Source organism: Lycium ferocissimum, chromosome 9 (assembly GCF_029784015.1).
Source record: "Lycium ferocissimum isolate CSIRO_LF1 chromosome 9, AGI_CSIRO_Lferr_CH_V1, whole genome shotgun sequence".
NCBI lineage: Eukaryota > Viridiplantae > Streptophyta > Magnoliopsida > Solanales > Solanaceae > Lycium > Lycium ferocissimum.
In genome coordinates, this window is record NC_081350.1 from 59,771,336 (window position 1) to 59,787,542 (window position 16,207).

At 35.0% G+C, this 16,207-nt stretch overlaps 1 protein-coding gene across 1 annotated transcript; it reads right to left on the reverse strand.

Moving 5' to 3' along the window:
- Positions 1 to 8,305: 8,305 nt before the first annotated feature.
- On the reverse strand, positions 8,306 to 12,412 carry LOC132031412 (heat shock cognate protein 80-like). Its single transcript, XM_059421372.1, has 3 exons — positions 12,107 to 12,412; positions 10,433 to 10,574; positions 8,306 to 10,327 (listed from the first exon to the last, which is right to left on the reverse strand). The coding sequence occupies exons 1-3, from the start codon at positions 12,227 to 12,229 to the stop codon at positions 8,490 to 8,492; spliced, it is 2,103 nt and encodes a 700-aa protein (XP_059277355.1). The 5' UTR covers positions 12,230 to 12,412; the 3' UTR covers positions 8,306 to 8,489.
- Between the last annotated feature and the right edge of the window lie 3,795 nt (positions 12,413 to 16,207).

Sequence of the window (16,207 nt, forward strand, 5' to 3'; positions counted from 1 at the left end):
TTATTATTTATATTGACTTTTCTTTTTTCTATTATTTTATCTGTGATCTCTAGCAAGAACACATAAATAGAAACTTCAAAATTCCTTAAATTAAGTATTTTTCTTAATCTCAAATATATGAATATTTAAATTGAAAAACTTGGGTCTCAATGGGAATTTTGGATTGAAATCAAAATTCAATTTTTTTTTTATAATTTGTTTTGTTTATTACTCCCTCCGTCCATGTTTACTTGTCTATATTTGACTTGGGACACTCTTAATAAGCAACCAAAAAAATGAATTGGAGTACTTAATAATAAGGGTAAAATAGGTATAAAACGGTAAATTATGTCTTGGTTTTTCAAACTGTATAACTTACAAGTAAAAGTGGACATATGTTTTTAGTATAATGGACAAATAAAAATGGACGAAGGGAGTGTATTATAAAAATTTATGCTATTCTATAATTGTTAAATTCAATTTAAATTACTTTGATAGTTAAATCGTGATGGAAATTTCGTAAGCACTGCCTAGAAAAAACATGAAATTTACGATTTATTTTTAAGAACTTGTAGTTTATCTAATTTTGCATTTACTTATGGGGTGTATCTACCTTAGGGGTGTCAAATGGGCGGGTTGGGCTGAAATTAACTCAATCAAAATGGGCTGAGGTGATAAATGGGTTAGGCTAACATTGACCCAAAAATTACTTAATTTAGAAATGGTACAATGAAATGGGCTAAAAGGGGTTGGGTCATGACCGCCCAACTTGACTCATTTTTTTTTAAAGGTCTATTTTCTAAGAACATTTTTCGTGGAAAATATTTTCAAATACATTTTTCGTGAAAAATATTTTTACGGATTTTTCGAAAATATTTTTGAGGAAAACATTTTCCGTGGTAAATATTTTCGAGCATAACATTTTTCGTGAAAATATTTCCCTTCATATAAAACACACTACAAACTTATAAGATCCATGATACAAGAAAAGTGTATACATAAAAAAAAATAGAGTAAACTCAAGCAATAAACCCAAATTTAAGTAAATCTTAAAAACGAGCTAGAATTGGGCTAAGTTGGAGATCACTTTAAAATGGGTTATGTTGGGTTGGGCTAAAATCAGCCCAATGTGAAATTATCTTGATCCCAACCCATAAAATTTTGGGCGGGTTGGGCGGGCAATCACCTTTTGGGCCAAATTTGACACCCCTAATCTACCTATTGAAGAGTTTTTCTATTATTTTTCTTATTTTGATTGGTGTAATTCCCATACTGAAGATATTATTTTACTTGTGCAAATTCATTTTTTAATATACAAGAGATACAAGTCCCTTGGTGAAAATGTTGATTTTACTTTTGTTGTTAATGGGTGTCATTCCTTGTTTAAGATGATAATTATGTTCGTTTCTTGATTTTTGAGATGTAATTTCATATTTACAAATTAAAAAACGCCTATTAAGTTGACACGAATAAACTAAAAAGATGGATCCAATCCAAATACACGTTCCTAACAAGATGCACTTTGAAGAAAATTGCGGCACCTGCTACATTCAAATCCTAGATCCGCCTCTGATTAAATATATTGTACCTCATTTAAGTAATTGCTAATATTATTTCCCAATTCTAGCAATATAAACAAAATTTAAGTTACTATAATAATATTAATAATTTACATGTTAATTAAGATGGTGTTTGGAAATAGAATCAAAATAATACTTGATACTTAAGTGATAATTATTTATAAGTGTTTACTTAATATATAGACTTAACATATTAGTAAAATAATATTTTAAACGCATATGAAAAAATAACATACCAAGTAGGAAATACAGTTAAAAATCAATTACATCATTTTAATAATAAATGCAACTTATTCTTTTTTCTTTTCTTTTTTTGATTTAAAAGCTAAACATAAAATTTTAATTATACAAAATTTAGTATATTTTTAATGATATTAATCGAAAAATGCGAGATGTAATCGTTTCTTAGTTTTGTTATATCATTTTATATCAATCATATTTTTAATGATATTAGCCAAATAATGCGATATGTGATCATTTCTTAGCTTTGTTATATCACTTTATATCAATCATATGAAATTATTAATTATCAAAAAAAAATATGACAATTATTTTGTTATCGAATTACTCTCTTCCCTTCTTCCCAATTTATGTGGTTAGGAATCATTTTACTAAGGGTCAAGTGAGAAGTTCAGAACTAAATAACTTCTAAAATATAGAAATGTGACATTCTTTATTAGACAGATGAAAATAGAGAGTGTGTCACATGAAATAGGACTAGAAGGTAGTACCGTATGCCGAAAAGAATCGTAATACCAACCATAACATGGCTACTGACATGTTCAATCCAAACAAATATAACATCTTTGATTTTCATATGGAATAAACATTTAACTAAATTTATGTATAAGTAATCAATAAATATAAAATAGATGAAATCAGTATCGAAGAATGTTATTTGAATATTAACTTTCACTATTTGGAGGTAAATTGTAAATTATTTAATTTTCATACAATCACTAATTTTTGTAACTTTTAAAAATTATATACTCTTCTTTATATCTCTAATGAATAATTCACAGCTAAGGTCTCATCAGTAAAATCCCCAAATAATTTCTTAGGTAATAAAATTCCTAGGTAAAACTCCATGGAATAATCCCCAGCAAAATTCACAGCAACAAAATCCCCAAGTGATTCTCTAGGTAACAAAAATCCAGGTAAATCCCCTAGAAATAATCTCTAGCTAAATTCGCAGCAACAAAATCCCCAAGTAATTCCTTAGGTAATAAAATCTCCAGGAAAATCCTCAACAAAATAATCCCCAGCTAAATTCGCAATGAACAAAATCCCCAAGTAATTCCCTAAGTGATAAAATCTCCGTCTCCAGGAAAATCCTCAACAAAATAATCCCCAGCTAAATTCGCTGGAACAAAATTCCCAAGTAATTCCCTAAGTGATAAAATCTCCATGTAAATTCCCAAGAAATAATCTCCAGATAAATTCACAACAACGAAATCCCCAAATAATTTTCCAGATAATACAATCCCCAGGTAACTCCCCACGAAATAATCCCTAGGTAAGTCCGCAAGAACCATTACATGGGGATTTTCCTACGAGTTCATAGAGGAAACGATATTTTTTATATTTTTGGTTATTTACGTGCAGAATTACCTACGAAAATGATACTTGGAGATTATTATTCCAAATAAATCAGCAAGTAATAATTTGACTCTAAATTTACTTGTGGATTTACTTGGGAAAATCGTATATATAGGTAAATTTTTTAGAAATTAGGAATTTTTATTCCAATGTAAATTGAGTTTTTCGAGTAGTGTTATTTGTACGTTGCGATCTGGACATACGCTTGTTCACTTCGCTCATCAATGAAGTCTAGCTCTGTTGTTGTTGCTTCTTTATCTGGTTCCTTCTTTGTTTGGTTCCTCTCTTCCCCAAGTGCATCTAGGTTGGGTATACGACTTCAACAGGAAGCAAAAGTTCTTCTCCATAAACTGAGTAAGAATTTCGTCCGTTGAAGCACAAACGGTCATTCAGTAGGCCCATAGTATTGGGGGGAACTCATCGCCCCACTATTTGGCTTGGCTGAGGCGTTGAGCCATGTTTTAGGAGAGGAGATTATTATCTTGTTGTTGACTCGCTTATCCGTTAGACTGATGGTATCTTGGGGTTGAGAAGTTTAATTGAATAACCCACTCCTAAGCCCGCTAACCGGTTGGGACCGGCAACCGGTTATAAAACCGGCCAGTTTCCGGTCAAAAAACGGGAACCGGCCACCGGTTCCGGTTAACCGGTTCCAATCTTGAAAATCGGAACCGGCCGGTTCAAACTGCAAAAAAATCCTTTTTTTTATTTTTTGTATAGTATATGTATATTATAGTATCTCTTAATGTATTGTAGATATAGTTATATATGTTATATAAGTAAAGTTTATATATTTACTTACTAACAGCATATATGTATATATATATTAAGTTATATGCTTAACTTAGCTACATATACCTAAAATATACTTATAATATAAATATACTTAAGTTATAAAATAGAAATTTACAAATTTAGAAAAAACTTAACTTATAAATAACTTAACTAAGAGAAAAAACTTAACTTATATGTATTATAATTTAAATATACATATAACTTATATATATATATATATATATAAGTTATATGTATTATAACTTAAGTTATTTATAGCTTAAGTTTTTTCTAAGTTTATAAATACCTATTTTATAACTTAAGTATATTTATATTATAAGTATATTCTTAGTATATTTTAGTTATTTTTCAAGTATATAACTTTCTATTTTTTAATTTAAGTAGATGTATATTATAAGTATATTTTTAGTATATTTTAGGTATATTCCTAACTTAATATAAGTAAAATTATGAACACAAGTAAATAGAAGAAAGCTCAATGAGCCATATATTTTATTCATTCATGGACAACATTACAAGTTGTAATTTTTTTTTTTTTAACTTGCAAATAATACATGAGTTGCAAAAAAGTAGTAGAATAATAAAATCAAAAAGTGTCAATCATTTGGCTAATATCCGCCATATCATATTCGGTCATTGAGATATCTTCATAGTCTACCATTTGGTCTATTCCACTTGCTATCAAATCATCAATCTCTTCCTCTTCGCCTTCCACCGCTTCTGAGTTTTAGTTGCGTCGCTCCGATCTAATCCAATCGTGAATGCAAACTAGTACTTGCAAGCTAAATCCGGATAATGAGTATTTATGGTCTCTAATTTGTTGTCTTCCTTGGCTAAATGCACTCTCTGAAGCCACGGTTGATATTTGAACCGTAAGGATATCTCGAGCCATTCTTGAAAGTACCGGATGATTCGCCTTGTATCTCTTCCACCATGCTAAGACGTCCAAATCATCTAGTTGGTTGATATCCACATTTGGCTGCATCAAATGAAGGTGATATTCATCAAATTTTGCATTATAAGAAGGAGTTGGATGTGAATGTAAAACTTTTAAATTCGACAAGCCCTTTTTTGCTACTTTGAGAAGTATTAGGGCGTGGAGCAACGGGTATAGCACTTTCTTTCAAATTAGAATAATGACTAAAAACTTTTTTAAACTTGGCATCAATCGCGAACTCGGATTATTCTAAAGATGGTTCAACTTCCTCGTCAATTTGTAAATAGTTATAAATTTGACCAACCAATGCTCTAGTATAAGACATTTTAAAATAAGGATTTAAAAGAGAACCCAATATAAATAAAGTTGGGATGGGAAAACAATACTTCTTAAATTTTATAGTCATATTAAAAATAGCCGCTTGATAACCGGATTTATCTTTATACTCATGTAAAACTCTAGCTATTTCCGTTAAGTAGGCTAAAATTCCGATTACCGTGGGATAGAATTGTCTAGAAAAAGCAAGAGTTGCATTATAAAATTTTTGTAACAGTTCGATACATTCCTGAACATCTTCCCAATCGATAATATTTAATCAATCATCATTATCCGTATTAAAATGGTTGTGAACTTGTTGTATGGGAATCCTATAATCATATGCTTGTTGTAACATAATGTAAGTATAGTTCCACCTAGTGTCAACTTCTACTTGAATTTTCCTAGCTCTAAGGCCATTTTGCACACAAGAATTCTTAAAATCTCTCATTTTTTGCCTATTAGCATTACAAAAAAGAAAAGCAATCGCATTTCTAACTTTTTGAATAGAATCTTCAAAATAGTCAAGACCATCTCTAACAATCAAGTTTAAAATATGACAACTACATCTCACATGAAAATATTTTTTAGCGGAGGGTTTAATTCCCTTTTTAAAAGACCAACTGCCTTTGTATTATTAGAAGCATTATCTAAAGCAATACAAAGTGTTTTTCTATAAATGTTAAAAAATTTCATAATAGTTGACATTGAATCCGCTAAAAAACTTCCGTCATGACGACCTTTCCTTTCATCATATAAAAAAGCTATAATTTTTTTTTGCATCACCCAATTATCATCAACCCGATGACATGTAATAGCAAAAAAATCTAACTTGTTAAGACTAAGACCCAAATCGGTGGTAAGAGAAACACTACAATTTAAAGAATTAAATACATGGTGCAAATAAAATCTATATTTTTTATATAAATCTATAATATTCGCTCTACAAGTGCTTCTAGGAATACCCTCAAACATTGGATTGTAACAACGTTGAATATAAGTAACAAATCCCAAACCCGAAAGAACGGAAAATGGTAAACAATCATAAGCTACCATTTTAGCTATTTCTACACGCTCTTTTTTCTTGTCATAGCTAAAAATTTTACCGGTTCGTGGGTCTATTGTCATTTGAATACCCCCTACATTTGAACCCGTTTTCTCTCCCCAAATTTCCTTATGTTTACCTCTCATATGACCCGTTAGTGAACCCGTTCCACCATCCTTACTAGTTTGTTGCCTAAAAACAAATTCTTGTCTACATAAATTACATGTAGCTGTTTGTCTTTCCTTATCCTTGGTCCTAAATTTCCAAATTCTAGCGGTTGGCCTACGAGTTCTTGGTGGTTTGTCTTGTGTATGTGATTGGATAGGACTTGTATCTCTTATGGATTTTCGGGGGCTTGTGTTTCATCATCATCAATTCATTAAAAGTTCTGGTATAGTGTTGTTGCATTACCTCATGATCTAAAAGTGGATTATTTCCACTAATATCAATACCTAAATTAGGTGTTTCGTTCACAAATGTTTTCTCATTAAATCCACCCCTAACAATACCACTACTACCGGAACCACGTCTGAATCTCTTCGACATTATTAAATAGAATTAATTTGAAAATAAATTGCAACAAATTAAATTGCGTAAATTAAATAGCGGAAAATAAAGATAGAGTTGGAACGAATGTACCAAATTGCCGGACTAATTTTCACCAAAGTGAAGGTGGCTAGAATTGCAAATCCACCAAAGCTTTGGAGCTACTTCGGATTGTTGCAAAATCACCAACTCCACCAACAATTTTTTTTTATAATTGCAAAATTAATAATTGAAACTAGAATAAAACTTTATAATATTTAATTGAGAGAAATTTAAAGTGGCTAATTGTTGCAAAGTAGCTATAATTGAGAGAAATTGAAAGAAAGAGAAGAGTGAATTGGTGTGGATTAAAATTGGAAATGGAGAGAGGTTTATATAGGGGTGGGGGATCGGTTAAAGTGAAAAAAAAAATGGGGGTTGGGGAGCCAAAAGGGGAGTTTGGAGCCATTGGCAACGGCCATTTTTGCAAAATGTACTGTTGCCCAACGGTCTAGCCCAGTCAGCCAACCGACAGATTTTTATATATATTTTTTGACCGGTTATCCGGTTTTAACCGGCCGGTTCCGGTTTACCGGTTAATCGGTCCCAAAAAATGCAAACGGACCGCTAAAAAATCACCGGTAAATCGTGAATCGGGAAACCGGTCCAACCAGACCAGTTAAAGCTCGGAATTCATTTTCAATAAATTATGAGATGCTATCATATTACGATAAGTCTGAACCTGCACGTTGTATTTTCTTAAGACAAAAGTTAAATCATTAGATTCTTTTACCTTGGCGTAGTCACTGGCTTTTTAATCGTTTGGAGAAGTAGTCAGTCGATGCTAGCATGTAGCATTGTTGACTTGGGTTTGTGGAAACTTGCCCACTGTATTCATTTCCCACTTAATGAATGAATTGCATGTAAAGCCCCGTTAATTTTGTTAATTTTGCAATTTAATTACTGAATGATCATTTAACTATCACCAGACAACTACCCAATTTATATAATGTGATTTAGCAAACTTCGTTGACATGCAAACTTCGTTGACATCGGTTTCTGCATGCTATTACGTGTTTCTTAGGGCGTTCATTACTTTGATGGATTAGTTGGATTATAAATTATAGTGAAACTGCCATACCTATCAGAATACACAAAAAATTAGATTAATCTTGGCATAATCAACTTTCCAGTTTGTACATTATGCTTATATGTCTTAAAATCTCTAGGATCTTAGAGGGAGTAGAATTTTTTTTTTTTTTTTTTGACGGCCAACCAGCTATTCACTTCTAACGCCGGTATAACTGATAGGAATAGAATTCTAGTAGTTGCTAAACTTGCAAGTCGAAAAGGAACAGCCTTACTGGTGGAATCAAGAATTAAAGTGGGTATAAATTCCAATCAAGTCGCGATAATTGACAATTAAACAGAACAAAAACTATCTTCAGGAGTAATGAACAGACAGGCTGACATCACTCTGTCACGTCCAATCCTATAAAGCATGGTGATATCTAAAAATAAGGCAGGGAATTCACGCATAAACGGTGCAGAAAGCATTTAGGCAAACGTCACAACAAAATGAGCCATGAATAATACCCTAAATTTTAACGTCTAAGAAACAACACAAACTTAATGATATCATGCCCTGCTGGTGGAGCAAAGTAAAAACCTAAAAACTACTGGGGCTAAAGGGCTGATTATCAAGAGAAGTGTCTTAGTCAACTTCCTCCATCTTGCTGCCCTCTGCATCAGCTTCAGTATCCTCCAATGGTGGCATGTCAGTCTCCGCATCTCCGCTATCCTCATCAATACTCAGACCAAGTTTCAACATCCTGTGAATTCTGTTGCCAAAGGTGTTGGGCTCGTCAAGGCTGAAACCCGAGGTGAGAAGAGCAGTCTCAAACAACAATAGAACCAAATCCTTAACGGACTTGTCATTCTTGTCAGCATCAGCTCTCTTCCTGAGCTCATCCATGATGGCATTCTCAGGATTGATCTCCATGGTCTTCTTGCTGGACATGTATCCAGCCATGCTGGAATCCCTAAGAGCTTGTGCCTTCATAATCCTCTCCATGTTGGCAGTCCAACCATATTCTCCAGTAACCAAACAGCAAGGAGAATCCACAACACGGTCAGAGACGACCACTTTCTCAACCTTGTCGCCTAGAACATCCTTAATCACCTTGCAAAGGCCTTCAAACTTCGCCTTTAGTTCTTCCTGCCTTTTCTTCTCATCTTCAGTCTCATCTAGCTTGAGGCCTTCCTTGGTAGCAGAAACAAGCTTCTTACCCTCAAATTCCTTCAGTTGACCGACTGAATACTCATCAATAGCATCAACCATGTAAAGAACCTCATAACCCTTCTTCTTCAGCTTCTCAAGGAAGGGCGAGTTCTCAACAGCCTTCTTGCTCTCACCAGTAATGTAGTAAATGTCATTCTGGCCTTCTTTCATCCTGGTTACATAGTCCTTCAAGCTGGTCATCTCATCACCACTTTTTGTGGAGTGGTATCTCAACAGTTCAGCAAACTTAGACCTATTCTGTGTATCTTCATGGATACCGAGTTTGAGGTTCTTTGAGAAGGCCTCGTAGAACTTGTCATAGTCTTCTTTGTTTTCAGCAATTTCAAAGAACAGCTCAATGCACTTCTTCACCAAGTTCTTGCGAATAACCTTCAGGATCTTGTTCTGCTGCAACATCTCTCTGGAGATGTTGAGGGGAAGGTCCTCAGAATCCACAATACCCTTCACAAAGCTCAAATATTCAGGAATCAAATCTTCACAGTTATCCATGATGAAGACACGACGAACATACAGCTTGATGTTGTTGGGCTTCTTCTTGGTGTCAAAGAGGTCAAAAGGAGCCCTCTTTGGAACAAAAAGAACAGCCTTGAACTCCAGCTGACCCTCCACGGAAAAGTGCTTCACAGCCAAATGCTCTTCCCAATCATTTGTCAGGCTCTTGTAGAATGCAGCATACTCTTCCTTGGTGATCTCCTCAGGCTTCCTCATCCAGATGGGCTTCTGCTTATTCACCAATGACCACTCATTAGAGACTTCCTTAATCTTCTTCTTTTTCTTCTCTTCTTTCTCCTTTTCTTCATCAACCTCCTCTACCTTTCCTTCCTCGTCTTTCTTCTCCTCTTCATCCTCGTCATCATCAGAGATTTCCTTTTCTATGGTCTTCTCAACCCAGAGAGAGATTGGATAACTGATGAACTCAGAATGCTTCTTAATCAGATCCTTGAGCCTTCGCTCTTCAAGGTACTCAAGCTGATCCTCCTTGAGGAAGAGGGTAATTTTTGTACCCCTGCCAAGGTTCTCACCAGATGTATCTCTTGTAACGGTGAATGAACCACCAGCTTGAGATTCCCAAACGTATTGTTCATCATCATTGTGCTTTGTGGTCACAACCACCCTTTCAGCAACCAAGTAAGCCGAGTAGAAACCAACACCAAATTGACCAATCATGCTTACGTCAGCACCAGCAGCAAGTGCCTCCATAAATTCCTTGGTACCGGACCTAGCAATTGTACCAAGGTTGTTTACCAAATCTGCAAATGAAACAAATAAGATCAGTATTTAGCAGTCAAATTAGAGAAAATGAGTAGACTGTCAAGTAAAAGAAGCAAAGCTTCCATGAGGTATCCTCAACTTACCAGCCTTTGTCATACCAATACCACTGTCAATGAGAGTGAGGGTATTGTTGGTCTTGTCCGGAATGATATGGATGAAAAGTTCCGGCTGAGCATCGAGCTTGCTCTTATCAGTCAAACTCTCAAAGCGGATCTTGTCCAGTGCCTGCAATTTATACCCAAATAATAATTAGATACTTCGTTACCCAAAATATCTGATGATAATACAATGACAGAGACAACCACAACTGATTCAAAGAATCTCCAAAACTACCATAAGTTTGACTAATTTGGGGACCATAACTGGAATTTACTAACTGATATCATTAAGCAAATGACACTAATTGAACTCGGAACAGAAAGCCTGTAACAATAAAATTGCTTCTTTGATTAAGAAGCTCTCCTTTATACGCAAGTATCACAACTCCAACTCTCGAAACTACCAACAAATTTTACAATATTTGATTTTCTTGCAGAACTTCTACATGCCAATAACATTGTCTAGTGTTTTGCACGAGGCGTAGTCATCCACCAAACCCTAGATCGACATTCAGCTTCAGGAATAACAGAACAAGCATTATTGTGCATTCAGCATCTAGCCCAAAGTAAACCAAGGCATGCAATCAGATAACGAAGGTTCACACCTATTTATATTTCAGATAACCAAGTTCACAAAGTTCACGCCTATTTATATTTCCTGTATGTTGAAACACAGACAGATATGTGCTAATTGTTTTCAAGGGGAAAAATAATCCGTATGTCATGCTACAACCACTAAATTCATCAGCTAACTTTCGCTTTACAAAACAATCAACACCAAATCATATGTCATACTTCTTATATAAACCACCTAGACATGAACATTGGTTACATACATGTCATACATCTGACATATAAATCGAACCACCTACACATGAACATTGGCTACATAATTAGGATATTCACATTTAAAAGCACAACAATCCTAAATCATAACCCTATACAGTCTATATAGGAAATATAACTATGCCTATTAAACAATTGACAACAAATTATACATCATACATCTGATATTTAAATCAGACCACCTAAATAAGCCTATACTGCCTGTGAGTGATTGTTTCGATGCGCGTGTATGAAAAAATAATCCGTACGTCTTGCTACAACACTAAATTAACCAGCAAACTTTTGCTTTACAAAAAAAAATTAATACCAAATCATATATCATACATCTGACATATAAATCAAACCGCCTAGACATGAACATTGGTTACACACTTACTGCATGCACATTTAAAAGCACAGAAACCCTAAATCATTACCCTGTAGAGTCTCCAAATATAACATAAATAGGCCTATAATGCCTTCGAAAGTGTTTGTTTCGTTACATCTAATTGACACCAAATCATATATCATACATGTGATATGATAAATCAAACCACCTAGACAAGAACATCGGGGACATATTTAGAGTAAATACATTTAAAAGTAGAGAAAATCTAAATTATAACCTTAAGACATTGTCACATTTTAGCTAAATTTATGTCCAAACCCTAGTTAAATTCATCAAGTAACTTTCGCTTTACTAAACAATTGAATATACATGTAATAAAAATATAGATTCACCCAGACATGAACATTGGTTACATATTAAGGTATTCACAATCAAACACAAATATATCTATATTGTCCCTAAGAGAGATAGGAAGGAATACTCACATCAGAAGAATTACTAATGAGTTCACGAAGAAAGATCTCTTTGTTACTATAAAAAGTGTTGATAATAAGACTCAATAGCTGGTTAATCTCTGCTTGAAAAGCAAACGTCTCTGCTTCCGCCATTGTTTTGTGATGTTTTTTTCGCTAATACGATTTGTATAGGCGAAGCAAACAGAGAGGAGAGATATTCCTAGAGTGAAAAAACAAGGCAGGACTAGCAGAACGAGTAGCGAGTTTATATAGTAGCGTTTGTTAGGGTTTCTAGATCCTTCTATTATGATTTCCTTTATTCCCTTCGTTTTTTAAATTTCTTAGCACTGCGGGGCCCGTATTTCATGTCTTCCACCTTTTCTGGACCACTCGTATCTTTGAAGGAGTCCTGAACCTAAATGCCCCAAGAAAAAACAAAGTAACCAAAATACCCAAAAAAAATAAAAAATTACCAAAGTACTTTTAACATAGGAATTTTTAATTTGACCGTAACGATTTAGTTAAGTCCTTTAACGCAGAAAATTCCCGCATTAAAGGAGTCATTAAAACTAGGGCAGAACATCCATTTTTCACACTTCTCCATTCCTTCATCTCCTCCATTTTCACTCTTTTTCATACTTTAGCCCCCTAAAAGCTATGTCTCAAGATTCCGAAACACAAATATATGCTATAGAACGCAATGTTTGTAAGTGCAGTTATTATTGCCAGCTCAAAACATCAAGGACCCCAGATAATCCGGGCCGTCATAAGCGACCGATGTAAAGTTTTTTTGCATTTTTTTATAAAGTTTAATCACATTGTCTACATATTATACTTTAAAAAAACTTAATTATTATTTCTTATTTCTATAGGCAAATGGTGGGTGCAAATATTTTTGGTGGGAAGATGACGTTCCCGTGGATAAAACGGTGGTTGTGAAGTTTAAAAAGCCTCCGGTTGAGTGTGACACCACGACTTCACGAAGCAATATTTTTGAATTGCATTATTCATAACAATCTGAAAATATTAAAATACATCATTCATAACAAACCGAAAATACTTAAAATACATCATCCATAACAAACCGAAAATACATAAAATTCATGCCCATGAATAGAGGTTCCGCCGCCACGATATGTTCCGCCACCACGAGATGTGCTGCCACCATGAGATGATCTGCCACCACGAGAGGTTCTTCCACCACGAGAGGTACTTTCACCATGATCTCGTAGGGCACACTTGCGCTTATCATGACCAAATTCATTTCAAATTGAGCATTTCCAAGAGTATGTCCCCTCTGAAACATCCATTCCATTGTGAATACGGGTGGTTGCTCGCTTACGCAATTTACGGATAAATTCTTTGTTAGGAATCATCACCAAGTGGAAGTAACCAACCAGCATATGCTTTTGCATAGTTTTCCACGGTATATTCCGAAGCCACATATTGCAATGCCCCCTTTCCAATTATCTCGAAACACTTTAAGGCATAAGAACATGGCATGTGGTATGATTGCCACTTGCCAGATGAGCACGTTCTTGATATGTCACAAATATTGTGAATGTTACCCCCCCCCCCGACCTTAGTGCATACTTGTTTTGACTTCAAATGTACGTTGTGTCAGGTTGTACCCAGTCATTGAGCGTTGCTCACACTTTCTTTTGTGATACTCGAATAGTTGTGCTGGTTTTGACATCCATTTAAGACCTTTTGCTAATACTCCTTTGATCTACTCACGAACCGCTTCACAACTTGCTTAAAAATCATTCTCACCATTGCAGTAATAGGTAATCCCTTGCAGATTTCAACAAGCCATTAAATGATTCAGAGCTGTCTGTTGTTAAATTCCCCCATCTTCTACTTTCATCCTTGTGTAATGTCCATTTTTCGATATCTAGTGGCTTCAACCAATGGTAGACTTCCTCATTCGTCTCCCTAATCAACTCAATCTGCATAAGAAACTTCTTTGCTTGATGCTTTGTTGCAGCCGCCCACATCCATTTGTTCAGTCAACCACTTTTATATGCCTTTTGAAAATTTACCATTAGATTCCTTAAACAATAACAATGGTAGGAAAAGGGCGGCTGTCATCTCTGCAACCCAAACATATTAGCCAATATGCCGTGATTTCTGTCTGATAAAGACGCATATACCCATTCGATCTTTAATAATTTGTTGCCTCAAGTAGCTAAAAAACATACCCCATGTCTCCGTGCTCTTATTAGCTACAATGCAAAAGCCAGAGGGAATATCGACCCATTCGCACCCATTCCTACTGCAATTAGTAGCTTGACGTTGTATATCCCGTACACATACGTGCCGTCTATTGATATTACTAGCCGACAATGTGCAAAAGCATCAATGTATGGTTTGAATTCCCAAAACACAAAATTAAAAGTATTACCGGTCACACCAGGTTTCGACTTAAGCTTCCATTCAACAACAGTACTAGGATTGAAGTGTTATAAAGCTGCCATGTATCTCGGCAACGTCTTGAAAGAGCCTTCCCAATTGCCATAGACCATCTCGAAAGCGTGTCTACGCCCGAGATATGCCTTTTGCCTATTTATGCTTTTGGCGATATACTTTCAGAACTACTGTAATGCAATCTTTAATGACGAACTTGTAGAAGTTTCAATATCAGAATTTAGCAATGAAGAGCCTCATATAACATCAAAATTAAAATAAACTTGGGCGAAGGGGGTACCTGGGGGTTTGTCCAATGTCTCCAACTAGCACAGCAGCAATCATATTGGTATCTAGATTGAAATGATCTGCTCGGCATTCACCCATATCACAAGTGTGAATTGGGTTATTTTGAAATAGTCCACATATGATCATGAGTCTACTTACCACAAAGCATCCATCGACAACCTTGATATTGTCGCCTGCAGACCAATCGCCAAAATCTTTTAGTGGAATCATCCACTTTGAACTCCCTGATATTCTTGATGCGGAAAATCTTAACAGCCCTTTGCAATGACTTTTTTGAGGTGAACATCATGCCTTTTTCAATATAAACTTCCTCTTTTACAAGATCGTTTGGCTCTTTCTACATTACTTGACGAATAGGATCATCATCCCTAGTATAGACAAAGGCATCAGGGCGACCTTGAAGATGATCAAGATAGGGAATCTCATTGGAATGCCACCGGGTCGGGTTTGCTTTCGTCATCGATTCTTGCTAGTGCAATGGACTTTGTGGCATCAGCTCTTACTAGTGAAATGGGTGATGCGACATCAGTTCTTGCTAGTGTGACCGACTTTGCATCATCACTTCTAACTGTTGTAATTGACTTTGAGGATTAATATCATCCTCACTTTCACTCGTTAAGAAAGGGACTTCACCATCTGATACCTCCGCATTAGGTATGTCGTCACTATCACTCGATGATGTTTCAAGATGATTCGGAATCAATACCATCTACTAAAAGTCTTTTCCTATAGAAAATAAGTAAAATATATTAACTACCAAACATCAAAATATATAGATTATTTAATATCAAAATGATGGACCTACCGATAAAAATCAACATTGCATGTGCTTGAGGAAGATCCACATTTGGTACCACGGGCTCGTTTTGTGTAAAAAATTTCCTACACAAGAAAGTAAAGTATTTTAACTACTAAACATCAAATATAATACTATTTAATCTTCAAAAAGTAGACCCACCGATAATAATCAACTGCACCAACACTTGAGGAAGGAGCATCGTTTTGAAAAGTTTTATAGGCTGAGGATGTTCAAGCATGATTCATCCATCCTGACTAAGAGGACTGCCCGATATTACTCATATTAGGTGTATAACCCTTAAAAATAGAAACAACATTACTATTACTATACAAACAATTAACATGTGCTATTACACAAAATAATAATAAAAATAACGGAAAAGGGCCTAAAATACCCTTGAACTATTAGAATTGGTACAAAAATACCCTCCATTCACCTTTGAGCCCCCCAAATACCCCCGCCGTTCACCTATGGGGTCTAATATGCCCTTATTTCTAACGGCTCCATCTCATTTATTACGTGGCATCATTTAATTGGTTAGCCCATATGATTAACTAAACTAATTTTAAAACCATTTTACCGGATCCCAACCCATCTAACCCGTCCACCTGACGAAA

Coding starts and splice junctions, on each gene's coding strand:
- LOC132031412 (XM_059421372.1), bottom strand. CDS start 12,229: ATGGCGGAAGCAGAGACGTTTGCTTTTCAAGCAGAGATTAACCAGCTA. Junction 10,575..12,106: donor TCATTAGTAATTCTTCTGAT/GTGAGTATTCCT, acceptor TATAAATTGCAG/GCACTGGACAAGATCCGCTT. Junction 10,328..10,432: donor TATTGGTATGACAAAGGCTG/GTAAGTTGAGGA, acceptor TTTCATTTGCAG/ATTTGGTAAACAACCTTGGT.